Source organism: Stegodyphus dumicola, chromosome 10 (assembly GCF_044657685.1).
Source record: "Stegodyphus dumicola isolate Sdum_Otavi_A_Nest chromosome 10, ASM4465768v1".
Classification (NCBI taxonomy): domain Eukaryota; kingdom Metazoa; phylum Arthropoda; class Arachnida; order Araneae; family Eresidae; genus Stegodyphus; species Stegodyphus dumicola.
Genome location: NC_140777.1, coordinates 157,575,017 through 157,592,321, shown reverse-complemented (window position 1 = coordinate 157,592,321; position 17,305 = coordinate 157,575,017). Strand labels below are relative to the sequence as shown.

The 17,305-nt window shown below is 33.9% G+C and overlaps 1 protein-coding gene across 2 annotated transcripts in view; it reads right to left on the bottom strand.

Moving 5' to 3' along the window:
- Positions 1-17,305, bottom strand: part of LOC118188552 (glutamine synthetase 2, cytoplasmic-like) — a 140,742-nt gene that overhangs the window by 78,544 nt on the left and 44,893 nt on the right. The window contains exon 1 of one of the 2 annotated variants that reach the window (XM_085825739.1): positions 3,275-3,528. The exons of the other annotated variant lie outside the window; for it this stretch is intronic. Coding sequence (XP_085681865.1) covers positions 3,275-3,400 — 126 coding nt within the window. The 5' untranslated portion in view covers positions 3,401-3,528. Of the gene's footprint in view, positions 1-3,274; positions 3,529-17,305 lie in introns of those variants that run through there. 2 annotated transcript variants of the gene reach the window in all.

The window sequence follows — 17,305 nt, the reverse complement described above, 5'->3', positions numbered from 1 at the left end:
TCTATAAGCTGTCAATTTTTTTGGGGGGGGACAAAATAGACAGTTTTCCCCTAAGCATTCCATTCAACTTACTTAAACGTTTTTCAAAATGACCAAATCGGTCTAAGTAACATAATAAGCACATTTTTCAGAGTTCCATCATTAAAATTTTACACACTTCCAAAACGTTCTATGAACAAAGAACAAAACATGAATCCTATAAAATCCCATTCCAGAAATACTACGCATCTATCACTTAACAACAGATTAAAATTTAAACTCAAGTCATGGATTATCTTAAGTTACACTTCATTAAATGAAAAAAAAATGCTGGGGGAAATGTTCCGAATCATTCCATGTATGATGTGACCTTTTAAAAGCAGGTTTTATTGCAAAGGATTTGAGTATGGCAGAGCAGGTAAAGGCCACTGCCGCTGACATACATCAAACTAAGTGGGGGGGAGGGGACAGTTTGAATATTATTTATATTAGATAACTCACGACTAGCCTTGTTTTTCATTTAAAAAAAAGGAAATGGTTCACTTTTTATTACAGCATTATCGATAATATTTTTAACACATTTACTTCAATCTTTTCTCTTTAAAGTTATTATTTAAAAAAAAAAAAAAAAAAAAAAAAAAAAACAGTATTGCATTGATTTGAACCCGGGTCGAACTAAAACATTCCAGCAGTTTTAACGCTCAGCCGTGGTTGGCATAAATTTTTAATGTGGTTAAAAGCATGAAAATATATACAAATTAAGAAATCCATTACCAGTAATAGTTATATTGTTACTAGCCCAACTGAACCCATATGCTAATTGCAAGCCACTTCACTTCAAAGAAAAAAAAAGGGGGGCTACCTTTTAATTATAACAGCCCAAAATGCGAAAATATAAGCAAAAAAGGGAATGTCACAGTTCGCAATCCTGATTTCTCCACAGATGCTATTACATAAAGAAATATTCTTTTCGGCAGGAATGCAAAATTGCAGCTAGGGGCATTCCCATCTCTCACCTTCCCCCTCCTTACCCAGTTTTTGCGCTTTAAATAAACGTAAACAGAATAGCTGTCAGATGCGCCAGAAGCGACGAAAGGTACCATGTTTTCCAACTTGTTTACATTTGTAATTCCTTTCTTGGTTTTTTATCTTAAAAAATGACGAAAAACTCAACTAATGCAATAATTTTAATATGAAAACAATATTACAAAAATCAGATTTATTCCTTCTGTTTATTATAAATTTGAGCATATTTCGTAGCTTAGTTTATTTTTTAAACACATTCAGTAATTTTCATTTTGAAATAGTTCAAAATATACTTCCTTCTTAACAAGAAATTGTGATTAAAGGCGTATACAGTGCTAGAAGTAGCTAAATTTCATTTCTATACCACTCTTCCAACACATTTAAGATCACCCCTAACGTTTTCTAAGCTACGATAATGCGTTACGTAGAATTCCAAAAATACTCAAATCTTTCCACTTCAACTTTTGTGTTTAGAATCACTCAACATCTGAGATTTGTTTCAGTTAAATTTTAAATTCTGTGCTAACGAGCTTCAGGAAGAGAACTAGATACTTCCATAAAAAATTTTTTAAAAAATGCCGTTTATTTAAATTGATTGCATCGCGATTTCCGATCACAGTTTAAATACATCGATTTGCACATTTATTTAAAAAATTAACATACTGACGAATAAAGAATTTACTGCTTTTAAAATCAAAGGGCAGAATAAAGCATTTAAAAAGGGCGGAAGAATTATAGGATATTGTTCGGAGAATGTTAAACTTTGATTTAGAAGTTACATTTCTGATGAATTAAAAAAAAAGTGGATTAAGACTTTTATTATATAAATTAAAGTAAAATCTGTTACGCAATAAATATTAAATACAAAATTTACACTCGAATATTACTTCAGATTTCTAGTACTGATAAAGATTGGATTCTCATTTCCGGAAAACATTCGACTCTACTTGTTACAGATACTTATATGCCGCAATTAAAAGTGCATACACAGTAAGTACTGTGGGTTGTAAAGAAAATTTCTGAGGGTGTGCATATAACAACTTAATTTTCCACCACAGTCTGTAATTATTTAGACATAACATTAATTCATTAATTCGTATTTCGCTCGGTTACTTAATTTCAACCCATTTGCAGCTGGCAAACACCGCTCTGCAATTAACTCGTGACTTAATACCTACAGTTATTTGCAGAGGTGGAGTTGGATTATTGACGGTAGCGGTGGTTGCAGCTGTTCAACAGGTTTTGCTGCGCAATTTGGCACGATTTTGAGCTGCTTGTTTTGCTATATCGTGATAAACCAAATGATCGAGTGTACATCGTTATGATTCTGAAGAATTTTTTACAGAAAATACCTCATTAAAGGCACAATATTTAATACATGGACCGCAGAAAGTAAATTTATATAAACCCTTTCTGTGCGTACTAGTTTATAAAATGCTGTACTTTTTAATAAAGCAAAATAATTCACAACAAATTAGCAACATTAAAATTTCAATTTTACACTCCAGTTCAGACTTAATAATTATTTCAAAAATCACCAGCTATTTCAGTGAAAACAAATTCACGTATTAAAAACAGAAAATTAAAAGTACGAATGCTAGTTATGCGCTTGAAAAAAAGGGTGACGGAGGAAATCCAAAATTACTTTCTAAAATTTTCACATTAAAACACTTTATTGTTACATATTAATATATTTTTTAATTACCTTTACTTCCGTCATGTTATCGTACCTAATATTTTTGGTTATTAATGACAGGTAATTAACTGGTTGTTTAATCGAACTACACCATAAAATATTTAATATATTATGCTTCTTAATTTTTACACACAGCATTAAAACTATATTTTACGATGTAGAATTTCTTGACTACGTTATAGTAAGAACATACATTATAGCAATGAATTCATATCCATTCAGTGTTACAGTTTTCAGGAACTGCACTTATCATAGTCGCTCATTGCATTGATTCACAATTTTTAATTATCACTAAAACTTTAATACAATTAGAATACAAAACTACTCTTAAATTCGCTCTTTTAAACTTAAAATAACCTCCCTCTCAAATTCACGATAACAAATCAATTTCATTATTAAATGAAATACTTCACGCCCCCATTAAAATTTCTGCTCAGCGCAAATTACAATTTTCAATCTAATCTAAAAACATTTCTGATTTTATGTACAAAATAACGTTTTAAAAAATGTCTCAAAATTACTGTTTTAAAAATTTAATCTTTTTTCATGCATGTAAAATAATGCAATAGTTACCCGGAAGTTGTGATGATACTCGATGGCAGCATGTTCAGGACTTGTAGCAGTTACGCTTGTACGAGCTACAATAATTCTCGTATTTTTCACAAAAGGTAAACATCTCATTACCGTTTTGAATAACATGGCCGCGCTAGTATCGTCAAGAATAAAATATTTTCTTAAAAAAAAAAAAGACTACGATACCGCGAACTTCTATATATAACCTAGACACAATCTCCTCTGCACAGGAACAACTTTCTTCCCTCAATCCTCTTTACGGCTGGAAGTCGAAGACTAATGTACACACACACAACATAAAAAGCATTTAGCAGTTAACTTGGCCGAAGTATTGGAGCAGATTCTCACGCATTTCGCTAGAGGGCGCTTTATTACAGGCAACATCGTTACAGTATGAGCTTCAAGTTTGCGCAGCGGGACAACTGGAGTAAATAGCGGGGAAGCATTTCTTTCGAGAAAATCCGGTTTTTTTTGGCTACGAAAATATTGCGAGTTCTATTTTATTTGCGAAAAACTGCAGCTTAACAATACACATTGAAAATACTATTTATGAAAATAAAAGAAATTAATTACTCTCCTGACTCGCAGCTAAAAAAATAAAGGCGGGGGAGATAATAAAATTTTAAAAAATGGCGAAGAAAAACAATTATTTTTCAGTTATATTTTCTGCCTGGAAATGGCAAAGAAAAGACAGCGACTGAAAAATACGAATGGATGCCAGTTTCGCAAATCTTTAAATGAATTTACTGATTATCTTATAAAAATTTCAGGAAAATATGAATAAATAATAAAAGTTTTTTAAAAAAATTGATCTTATACATATTAATTAAATGATTTCAGCTTAACTCCCGAAACAGTTTTAAGATAACAGTACTATTTATTTAATAATTAATTCAAAATGCCGAATATAAAATCATATATTCAAAACGAGTTATTTACAATGGCAACGGCATAGAAATTATTTCAGTAATATTGTTCCAATGTAAATTAAACCACGATGGTTGAAACACGGTTAATTAAATCACGATGCAAATTAAACCACCATTTTTGCGCTTATTTAGTAAAGGAATTTCAATATATAACTGCAATTTTTTTCACTGAGTCACTTGAAAACGAAACTAACAATAAGTATTTGACACAAATACTGACAGTTTTGAGAGCTTGAAATTCCGGAAGCGAAAACAATAACACCTTTCTTTGACGTATTCCCCCCCCCCCTAAAAAAATTAACAGTTAAATTTGGTTGCAGCGAACCCGGTTCATAGAGAACTCCCGGATATAACAAACGAATATTTTGGTCCGTCTTTTACACTTGATGTTATTTTATACGGTTATAGCCAACTCCCAAATGTGTGAAATCGCATATAGTGAACTTAAGGATATTTTTGATTGAAACGACTTTTGTAAATTCATAATTTTATCCAAAATTTCGGCGCATTTTAACTAAAAAATTACTACCAGTTAAAATCATCCATGTTTAGTTATTTAGGATATTAAGATCTCATTCATGTTAGAAAAGCAAATAACCCTTTCCCATTACAGTTCTTTTGATCTCTGCACCTATCTTTTTATGTTCTAAACAAAGACTCAGCAAGGCAGGTGTACCACTCAGTTCTAGGAGAACCAGCACATACCATAGTCCGCAGGGCCGTCCTAACACATGGGAACGCTGGGCGCTCGGCCAGAGGAAGCGTGCAAATCTGTTTAATTTCTTTTGCATTGATGTCTGTGACTAGTTGTCGTAGGAGTCACACCACACTGATTTATCATGATGTTGCGTGCGTACGGGTTCGTTATGAAATGAATGCACAAGTCCGATGAAAAATGAACAAAAATTTATTATTATCACAACAAAAATGCTTAAATTTTCTCAAATTATCATGCAGTATTACAATATCTCACAGTAGTTTTCTTTTAACTACTCAAATGTCAATAGAACGTAATTCAAAACAGCTAAAGAACGCTAATCCGCGAATTCGCTACAATCAACAACAGTAGTTTTCTAAACAACAACAAACTAAGCAACTCCTACAAACTGAGATGTTTTCCTCCTTTTATAAGATTTTAAAATCACGCGCTAGAATTTTCCAGTACTTTCTCGAAATCAAAAAGAGATATTTATTTATTTAATGCACGCGCTCTTGTATTTTCAATTTTCCGGCTTAGCTTTCTTTTAATATTCGTCACGCGCTGCACTGCGCGAGAAATAAAACCATTTAATTTCTAATTGAACTAACATTAGCTTTTTAAATACCAAATTCGTAACACTGCCCCCTTCCCAAGGACTGCACGTCCCGGGCAGTACAATCCCTGGACAGGAAGCAAAACTTACAACTGTGGCATAAATGCATTAATAAGCATTACATTACAATAATAAACAACATGAACAATAAATGCAATACATAAAACAAATCAAATGCTATCAAATACAAATCAAATACACATTTAAAAACAAAAATGGACCATGGTCTTATACTATTTACAATTATTTACATTACGTACTATGGCCATAGTAATGAGCTAACCTGTCGTAAGAGTTCGAAGACTCACGGATCCGAACCATGACGTCATTTAGCCTGTTTAGGATTGTGTGCGAACCATCCCAAGGTGACTGTAAATCAGGCCTGACTCCTTTTCGTCGAATCGGGTTCCACAACCACACCTTGTCTCCTTCGTTGGATCTATGTCCAGCAGCTCTCGTGTTGTATCTGGTCTTCACCTTCTCCGTCGCCAAGTTCACTCGCTTTCGTGCGGAACGGTGCATCACTTCAAAACGGGCCTTGACATCTTGGATGTGTTCCTCAGGCGATGAAGGCGCATCCGTACGGCGATGAAACAGGCGGTCACAAGGCAGACGAAGGTCTCGACCGAAGAGCATCTGAGATGGAGAATAGCTGGTAGTCTGGTGTTTCTTTTCGACCCTAGCATGATTTGGACTGTTTCTCGAGCTGGTTCTTTCGGACAAAGCGTCGGCATTTCCAGGTGAGGATCCCTTCTTAGGATGGATAGTCATGTCTTCAGATCCTGAAAGCAGTTTGTTGTTTTTCAAGTCTAAGGAAAAATTGTATTTCCTTAAAAAGTCCAATCCGAGTATGCATGGATCTGTAATATCCGCCACATATGCCGTGTGATGGTAGGCGGCACTTCCAAACGTGATGTTTACGTTTAACTTCCCAGTTATGTCGATCTTGTCACCAGACGCAGTCTGAAGGCTAACACAGGATGGCGTCCAAATAAGTTTATCTTTAAACTGTTCAGCTAAATCTTTCCTAATGATGGTAACATTAGCTCCTGTGTCAATGATCATACTGCAAGGAACTCCATCGATATTCCCATTGATGGACAGTCCGTTATTGTTGCCACTCACTGTATAAATTTTAAGAGCTTTAAAACAAGGTTTTTCACTATCTGGCAACCTCCGTTCCTCGATATGGTCACTAATTTGTTTACTGCGTTGTTGCTGGGAAATGGTCTTATTTTCCGTACCTCGGGGTCTGCACTTTCTTCGTATGTGGCCTTCAACTCCGCAGTTCCAGCACTTTAGAATTAGTTTCTTTTCACTTCTGTTCCGTCTCAAGCCACTGACTTGTCTGGTAAAATCATCTGCTTTATATTCCGTACCCTGGGGTGTTCTGCAATTCCGTCTTAGGTGACCTTCACTACCACATCTCCAACACCTTAGAGCCACTTTCTTCTCGCTCCTACTCCGTATCAAATCTTCGACTTGTCTGGCTAAATCATCTAAACGAGCCATCAGTTGATCCACTGGCTCATGGACTCGCACAGCTCTAACTGGGTAGCGGTCTCGACGAGTGGCTTGCTGGGCTGCCTCAAATTTCATGGCGTACACTAGAGCACTTTTTAAATCTTTTACATCCGCCATTCGTAGAGCTTTCTGTATTTCAGTATCTCGGATGCCGTCGATAAAGTATTGTAAGGACAGGATTTCCCTTGTTTCTGTCGGGCATTCCGAAAAGGCGAGATGGGACAGCCTTTCAACATCCGCGGCGAGCTCCTGAAGTGTTTCGGTAGGCTTCTGTTGACGAGATTTTAATTGGAGCCTGCTGTAGTCTTTTAAACACTTCTCCCCAAAGCGCAACTCCAAGGCGCCGGACAGAGCTTCGAAATCTAACCTTTTGTTTTCGGGAAGAGTCTGAAGGATATCCGCTGCGTCGGCTCTTAGAGAAGCGGCGAGATGACAGGCCTTAGCTTGGGAATCCCACCCATTCGCATCCGCCACGATAGAAAATTGTGTCTTATACACCTGCCAGGAGGTCTTCCCATCATATGTGGATAGCTTCAGAGGTGGACGAGCAGGCATTGGTAAGAATTTAAAATCATCACTCCTGCTCCCTGCCGACGCTACGAATTTCTTTAAAGTATCCATTTCTTTGGCAACTGCAGAAACTCTCTCATCAATTTGTTCTTTTACAGAAGAAACTCATTCTTCTATTTCTTCTTTCACCGAAGAAACTCTTTCTTCAATATGTCCAACTTTATTTTCAACTGCGTCAATTCTGCCTTCCATAGCTTCAAATTTATTTTCTATTATGCAAGTAATTTCTCTTTTCATTTCTTCTTGACCAGCTTGAACGGCTTTCATTTCGTCCTTAACGGATTCCTGGCCCAATTTCATTTATTTCTTCCTTAACGGATTCCTGGCCCAATTTCATTTCTTCCTTAAATGATGCTTGGCCAGCTTCCATCTTTTCTTGGAATGCAGCAAAAGCACTAATGAGCTGTCTCAATTGTTCTTCCATCGCTCTTGTTATTGGCATTCAAATTCCACTTCTGACACCAAAAATTGTTGCGTGCGTACGGGTTCGTTATGAAATGAATGCACAAGTCCGATGAAAAATGAACAAAAATTTATTATTATCACAACAAAAATGCTTAAATTTTCTCAAATTATCATGCAGTATTACAATATCTCACAGTAGTTTTCTTTTAACTACTCAAATGTCAATAGAACGTAATTCAAAACAGCTAAAGAACGCTAATCCGCGAATTCGCTACAATCAACAACAGTAGTTTTCTAAACAACAAACTAAGCAACTCCTACAAACTGAGATGTTTTCCTCCTTTTATAAGATTTTAAAATCACGCGCTAGAATTTTCCAGTACTTTCTCGAAATCAAAAAGAGATATTTATTTATTTAATGCACGCGCTCTTGTATTTTCAATTTTCCGGCTTAGCTTTCTTTTAATATTCGTCACGCGCTGCACTGCGCGAGAAATAAAACCATTTAATTTCTAATTGAACTAACATTAGCTTTTTAAATACCAAATTCGTAACAATGATATCCATAATGCTGTTAACATTGATAATCCTTGACCAGGGGCATCACGAATTTTGCTGCCCGGTGCCTTCCAAAATTACAAAACATTTTCCGCACCTAAGTTGTATTGCTCAGCGCTTTCTCTATATTCCGAAAATTTTATTATTTATAAATTTCGTTATTCGGTGCTTCTCTTATAAGGTATTTCTCCCACTTCCCTAGCGTGCCTTCGTGGTGTAACGGTAGCACGCTGGGCCAGTATTTCAGAGGTCTGTGGTTCGATTCCCGGTGAAGGCGGTTGCATATTTTTCCTCTTTTCTGCTTCCACTTAACCTAATGACTCTACACTCTAAGTTCTAAAAACTTTGCCACCCTAAATTCTGCCCGGTGCTGCAGCTCTCCCGGCTTGTCTGTGTTTGTTGAGGCAATGTCTGTGTTTGTTGAGGAATAGATTCTTATGAGCTTGATGCTTTATACAGCTGATTCACCTATTACAAAATGGATTTTTTTTTTATCCTCATCAATTTTTTTTCTTTTCCATATTTAAAACTCTGTCGAAGTTCAGGCTTCTGAATCGTGAGGGGGAGGGGTTGCATCCTTTAGATCTTCTGCAGAATTTATAAGGATTATCGCATTTATGCTTGCAGCAACACATATCCTGAGGGAAATGCAAAGGCGGATTAAACCAGTATGACACCTTAAAAACAGATTTACGTATTATATGCTAGAAACGCAACGTGTGCTCAACAGTACTAAAAATTTAAATACGTATAACCACTTGGCATTCTCAATATTTGAATAAAACAGCAGTTGACATTTTTATTTCTAAATATTGTTATATAATCACCAGAGAAGTTCTGATATTTTACGAATTATCAATATGTATATATATATATATGCATATATATTATTAATTGCTATCAGACTTCTGAGTCAAATGAATAAAATTATTGAAAAGACGGTTTCTATTTGCAGTCAGTCATGTGATATTTGCTATTGCTCCCGAGGGTGTACTCCAACTGCGCTAATGAAAATCCCCCCTGGTCGAGCTATAGTCCAACTGCGCGCCAATCAAAATTTCTTCCCCCTGCTGCCTACAGGGTTACAATTTAACTTTTCGAAGCCAACTGTAGCCAAGAGGAAAATAAAAATAAATAAATAGAATTAAATATGACAAGAACAAGTAAAAAATATCTAACAAGCAGGCTAATTACTTGAATAACAGTAATAAATGCGAGAGCTAACAAAGAAAATAAAAGGTATTGGTAAACATACATACTAGCATTACAAACATCTTTCATTTATGATAGTAATATCATAAATTAAATAATTATAAAGCATACAAATTATATTTTAAATAAATTACATGAATAATAGTCAAGATGTCTGAACTAGACTGGAAAATTTAATAGAGTGCAAAAAATTATTCCATATCAAAGTGTGTTAAAGTGTGCAAGAAATATTTTTCGTTAATAAAAGCAATCATGTAAATGTTTGCAGAAATTAATAGTTAAATTTAAAAAAAAAAAAAAAGCTTAGCATGAAATCTATTATAACAACATTACTATGCGTTTGGATAACTGACGTATAAATTGTAAATAAATTTAAATTATTATGCTAAGAAGTTTTTCTAAAATTTATCTAGAAGAAAAGAATTAGATAAACAGTACTGCAAATTAATATAATCAATCAGGTCTCTCAATAAATAAAAGCTTATTTTTTTAACCAAAAACTAAAAATTAGGATGCAAAAGTTTGTGTAATACACTTGGAAATATCTGAACATATAATTAGTTAGAAACATACAATTAAATTAATAACAAGCTAATTAACAGTAACATTAAGCTTAATTTCATTCAATCTAAAACAAGCAATAGATCAGGAGCTCCGCATAACTGAAGTTTTAATGCTATTTTACGTAGATTTGCATATAAAATAAAAGTTGCACGTGTGAAACAAGTGAATAATGTACTGATAGTCAACATAAATTAAAATACAGTGGTTAAAAATATAACTACTTGTCAGAAGATATGCAAAGTTGCCATGGCTAGAGAAATTGAATGATTATAGAAAACTCATGAAGTTAAGCGCTACAGTGTGAAAAGAAAATTCTGGAATAAACATGTTAAGAAAATTAGATGGAGAAATAATCCTTAATTTATTGATATCCATATAAACTCTATGCTTTTGGAAAAATGTTACATATAATTTGCACCGAAGTATAAATCACCGAAACTGAGTTAATTTCTTTCCTTATTTTTTCTTATTAGAGGGATTTTTAAAAAGATATGCTAAGGTAAAGGTGAAAATTTTTGCAATATTTTTAAAGAATAAATTAAAAAAGTATTTTACTTCATGAACTGAAATTTTTACGCTACATTTTTATGCAGTAAATAAGTACAAAAAAAGAAAGAGTTGGGGGATCACTGGGACTAGAAACTCGGGTCGAACTACCAATGTGTAGTGACTTTTCCACAAGACCTCTTGAAATTAGGCTGAACCATATATTAAAGAAAATAGAAAATAGAGCACACGTAAGAACAAAAGTGGGCTGAATTAGAGATTTACATGTTTGGTGAATGAGTTAAACTTACCTGTATGCCATTATGAAATATTAGGAATGTAGCATAAAAGCATGAGTGAAGAAGGCAATGGCAATCTAAATCATTGTAATCTAAATGTATATCATTATCAGTATCTGCTATTAATTTCAATACTGCTGAAAAAATTATAAATGAATTATATTATAAATCACATGAATCCTTGCATTATAAATTACAACAGTTAGAAACATTATTAGCGTGATTTAGCGACCATCTTTGTTAACAAATAATTTCAAGTAATTAATTTTACAAATAATTCAGCCTGAAACTAGGTTGGAAAATAAGCTACATGCTGAAGATTAAGCTTTGCCAAGGTGTTAGAAACATCTTCTGTTAACTAGAGTTGTGATGCAAGAATTTATAAAAATTATCATTTAAATGTAAATTGGCATAAATACAATACAAAGTATATAAATTCTACATACATGAAAACTTGAGTACTGTGCAACAATATGTGAAAAAGGAATGGATTAAAAGGGAACTGAAAATCCCAGGATATGAATATAAGGGAGTTTATTTTATTTATTTATTTATTTAATTTTTTTGTTAATTATGAAAATTCTGCTGACGCTCACAATTATTAATTCATTAATAATTATGAGCGTCAGCAGAATTTTCCAGGATTCCAGGATATGAATATAAGGGAGTTTATTTATTTATTTATTTATTTATTGTTAATTATGAAAATTCTGCTGACGCTCATAATTATTAATTTATTAATTAAATGTGTATTAGAAATTAAATGTATGCCAAAGTACATCAGGTGAAAAACAGAATAAATATTTAAACGTTTCTAGTATTAAAATATGGAATTTGTAACAAAGTTAAATAACCTTAAAATAACTTCAATGATTAAAAATGGAAAGCTTAATACGGGAATATATTGCAATAATATGAGTGTGAATTTAGAACGACTTAAGAAGTCCAATTTTTAGATTTAATAAAGATAATTTTCAAAATTAAATTAGAACTGTTTACTTAAATGGTAAATTTGAAAGTTAAAACCATTCTGCTATCTAAGAAGATTTGTTAATATTTATCTAGACAAGAAACTTATTTAAGGTGAGCTACAAATCCGATATTTAATACGTTGATTATGTATCAGTTTTGTGTATGTCAGTAATCTATCAATTTTACTATTCAAAACTGATCAGCGACTAAAACCTACAACTTGGAAAGTTTTTAATTCTTACAAAGAATAAAAAAGATCTGGCTCATCATTCCTTTAAGCATCATAAAACTTTAAAATGAGTGTAAAAGAAATTTATTTTTTAGCACACGCCAGACTAAATTAATATTTGTTTTTTATGAACAATTTTTACAATATCGATAAACGAAAATAAAGGCTTGCAGTCTCAATAGAATGCCCCATTAATGGCGATAAACGACTTTTTGTAGCACCCAATCTTCTTGGAAAGAAATGGGGGGACAGGAAACGTCGCGCAGTTCGTGGATTAGAAAAGAGGGAGACGGGGATTTTCGATCAAATTTGGCGCACAGTGGCGTAGCTAGGGTGGGGCAAGAGGGGACATCTGTTCCCGGGCGCAACATCCAGGGGGCGCCAAATTAATACTACGACATTTTTTAATGAATATTTTGCATTCTTGGCACATAGAAAGGGGCGCAAATTCTTCAGTTGTCCCCGGGCGCTGGAATCCTAGCTACGCCACTGTTGGCGCAGTTCGTACACTACCGTTCCCGAGCCCTGCATAAGCAGATGGCTTCTGTTTGAGGTAAGTAAAGTCGTTTGAGAAAAGATCGGTTTGATTTCTTGTCTCTCGATCAAAATAAAAATTAAAATTGCTTATACAGAAGGTCATTCGCAATTTACGAAAATGACTTTCTGTTTAAATTTTCTAGTTGTAATTTTGAGATATTTGAAATTTTCAGTTTTATTTTGACTGGAATGCAGAATAACAGACTTGTTTCGGAAACGACTCCTAAAATTGATAGATGGTTCAAATGTTATGTAAATGCCCTTTCCGAAGAAAAATATTTGTATCCGAAAACTGCGTAAAAGTCCAGATTATTGTATTTAAAAGAAAGGTGTTTTTGATATATAAAATTTTGAAAAAAAAAAAAAAAAAAAGGCGACTAAGTGAAAATGTAAAATAAAAGAAGCCGCTGAAGTAAAGATGAAAAAAAAAAAAAAAAAAAAAAAAAAAAAGTCGCCTCGAAAAAATCCGTATAAGAGTGTTCGAACGTAGGTAAACATTAAAAAAAAAAAAAAAGCACACGTAAGAACTCTGTTCTGAAAGCCTCTGTTCCTGAAAGAAAATCCTCCAACTCAAAGATCCATTGTTTCGGAAATAGGAATTTTCTGGTAAAATCATTCAGCATAAAGATTTGAAGGTAAAAAAGATGTTTAAACATAAAGTTCATCTGCTTTTGACAAAACATACTTCGGAAAGTAAAACAAACTAGAAAATTATATGAAAAATACTTAGCTGCTGATAAATGGAAATTTCTGCTATCATTCGATGAGACATTGGTATGTTTAAACGACAGTAATAAAAAAAAAATTTTCTGGTGCTCAGCTGACGAAAATGATCATATGAAATAATTTCGTCAATGTACAGAAATGGTAAATATGAGTTTAACTTTTATCTTTCTCAATTTGTTGAAAAAGTTTTATTCTAGAGTTTTATTGTTAGTTCTGTGTAGAAAGGAGGGTTTAGGAAATCTCAAAACTACTTTTGAAATAAATCGGTTCAAAGAGTTAGCGTTTGGTTGAGTCAATTTTTCTGATTCCACTCCTTATTCCATTTTTTTTTCGCTCCAACCTCAGTAACCGGTTCCGATCCCACTGCAAGTCCGATTTGTTCCGCTCTTCGCTCCAGCATCGCTAACAGCTCTTGATTCAACTTTCGTTCCGGATCTTTTTCATCAAGATTTTTGTTAGTGAGCGGTAAGTCACAAAAAGAACAAATTCATTTCAGGGAGCGAACTTTTCTTATCCGATCCATAAAAGAGCGGTATTGTCTATCTCTATTCATGTCGTGATATAAACAAGCTACCACATTTGGCGCTTTAGAGCTGATTTAGCGCTTTAACGCACATTTAGAAATTGGCGCCCTATTATGCTTAACATCATCACGACTTGGAAGCATATCATATCAACAGTTACAGCATAACCAGAACTTCATTTCACATTCACATACGACAAAACATTATCTTCCAACTGTGGATACTTAGCTGCTTTTCAGGAAGCAACTTCCTTTTGTCGTCTTTTTCCTTGAAGTTTGTTCTTCTGCTTTACCCACCGTCGCATACTGGGTTCATCTATGAACAAAATGACATGCTACAGCTCGTTTTCGGATAACCAGCAACTTAAAATGCCCATTGTAGCTAAATCGTTTCCCTGCCATTTTCCTTCAGACGACCTATAGACCTATAGCTAAACTTATACTATTCAAGTAACTATGTAACGAACTATATGTAACATTCATCCAACGATTATGGATTTTATACTGAATTGTTAAATACGAGCTGCTGCATTCCCACATCTTTGTATGTATCTATTTCTAATCATTCGTGTGTATAAGCCGCACCCATGATTTTTATCTGTTTTCTTGTGAGGGGGAAAGGCGTCTTATATAAGCCAGAATACGGTAATAGGTAGGAGGATTGAGAACATAAAAATGTCTCTTCCTTTTCGATTTATTACTTAAGTTATAGATTATTTATTTGACTAAATGTAATAAATAGTTTGGGTTTATTATCGTTCTTTAATTACAAGTTTATATCTCAGAATGACGTTACGATCAGGAGGAGGTCCGGTATTCGGCATTTTACCGCCCGATGCAATCTCTGCGAATACTAAATTCCGCTGTCTTCCTAAATTCTAAAATTTGGCCTTTTCTAAATTCTAGTGTCTAGTGTCTTTCCAAAGTTCTAAAAATTTTCCCATCCCTAAATTTTACTGCTCAGTGCTTATCTAAATTATGAAAATTTTCCTATCCTTAAATTTAGTTGCCCGTTTCGGCCGCACCGGTTGCGGCGCCGGCCTTGAACACGAGGGCCGTTCGGAGCTCGGGGCTCTTAGCTGCCGCCAGGTCGTGGCCTTCAGGTCCGCCAATCTCTCGACCAAGGCCATCTTGATGAGAAATCCCCTCACAATGGCCTTGGCTTGATTTCTTTCTGGGGAAGTGAATGTTTTCACCGGATATCGGATATTTTGAATGTTTCGTGCTGTGCTTCGTTGTTTGTATGTCTCTTCCTTATTTTTAGTTCGTTAATTAACCTCCAATTATTTTTAGTTAATTAGCTTCTTTTTCTCTCTTCTTTCCTTTTGTGGTCTTGAGGGGGTCGACCCTTTATGGGTCCAGTGGACCCATAAAGTTTAATTTAACCTTTTAAGACCTTTTATGGTCCAGTGGGACTAGGAGGATTGGGTCTTCCCTGTATTATGACTATTATGACCGGATATCGGATGGAGCAGGTAAGTGATGAAATAATCATCACTTATCATTTTTTTTCAGCAGACAACAACTTCAGATAGTCTTTTTACCTGATATTGTGTAATAGGGAAATTCTCGAAGCCAAAAATATATCCGTATGTCGAGCTGGCAAACGTATACGTTCTGTATTGAAGATAAGACAAGTATTATTCGAAAAATATAGAATAGATGTAGACAAATCTATAACTTTGCAGTTTATCAAAAAATTCATTTGTTATCATGTGGAAAAATGGGCACTCTATAATTTCTATTCATGGAAAAAAAAATCTGAATATGAAGGAAACATTTTGAAAGACCGAACATAAAGATGTTAAAGAAGCATTACTCAAGTACTGAAGTGGTTCACTATTCAAACAATCACTGACCAGTTCAGAAACACTGTCCGATATCTAGATAAATGCTAATTATAAATGTGTCTTTTAGATGGAGAACGTGAAATTGAGGGGAACTTGTCTAAACCATAGCTTTTATGCTAAGTAATTTACCCTAAAATTAAGGTGCAGTGAAACTGAAAGACGAAATTAATAAACTGAAAACTGAAATTAATAAAAATGTTTAATAAATGACAAAAATAAAACATACTGTTACGGATTTGGTATTTAAATAGCTAATTTTAGTAGAATTATAAATTAAATTGTTTTATTCCCGGTGCAGTGCAGCGCGTGACGAATATTATGAGAAAGCTAAGCCGGAAAATTAAAAATACAAGAGCGCGTGCATTTAACATTTAATAAATAAATTTTTCTTTTTGCTTTCGAGAAATTGCTAGAACAGTCTCGTGCCTGATTTAAAAAGCTTATAAAAAGAGGAAAACCTCTCGATTCGTAGTTGATTTTTCTGATGTAAAGGTACATGGTTTTGAACCATAGGCACTCCGTAATTTATAATCATTGGCATTGGCAATTCATAGTTGTTGTTTAAAGAGTTTGTTTATAAAACTGTTCTTGTTGACTGTAGCGAATTCGCAGATTATCTTTCTCTAGCTGTTTTGAATTAAGTTCTGTTGAACGTTTGAGTAGTTAAAAGATAACTACTGTAGTTAAAAGATAACTACTGTAATACTGTACGAATATCTGAGGAAATTAAGCACTCTTTTTTATTTGTTGTGATAATAATAAATTTTATTAATTTTTCATCGGATTTGTGCATTCAATTCATAACGAACCCGTACGCATGTAACAATATATTAAAATAAGTATGCTGGGAATAAGATAATTAAGTAACAAAAATATATTGAAACATATAAATACGTTTTCACTTCAATTCTTTTGAGAAGCTCATGTAATAGAAAGCTGTAAGGATCTTAAGTTTTACTAACGTTTATTTTATTTTAAATCTTTACTATCACTTCTTATTTTCTACTTCCGGCCAGAATTATAAGCGTTAACGTAATTATGCAAAGTTTGTCTGGCGAGCGCCAAGTATTTAAGTTGTGGCTTTTTGCCAAGCGAGAGAGAGGAAGCAGTTAGTCGAAGCAGGCCGCTTACCTTAGAAGTTTTACTCAGTTGCTGGTTGCCTTCCAGGCCAGAGGTTTAATCCTCTTGATAATTTTAAACGTATTGTAGTGTTCAAAGTTCTCTGTACTACATACGGCTTCCGGTTAATATAAGGCCAATCTTCCACGTTTATTATTCTAAAGTTAAATTAGAGTTTAGTTTTATTTTTATATTTTTACGTTTAGACCACAAGT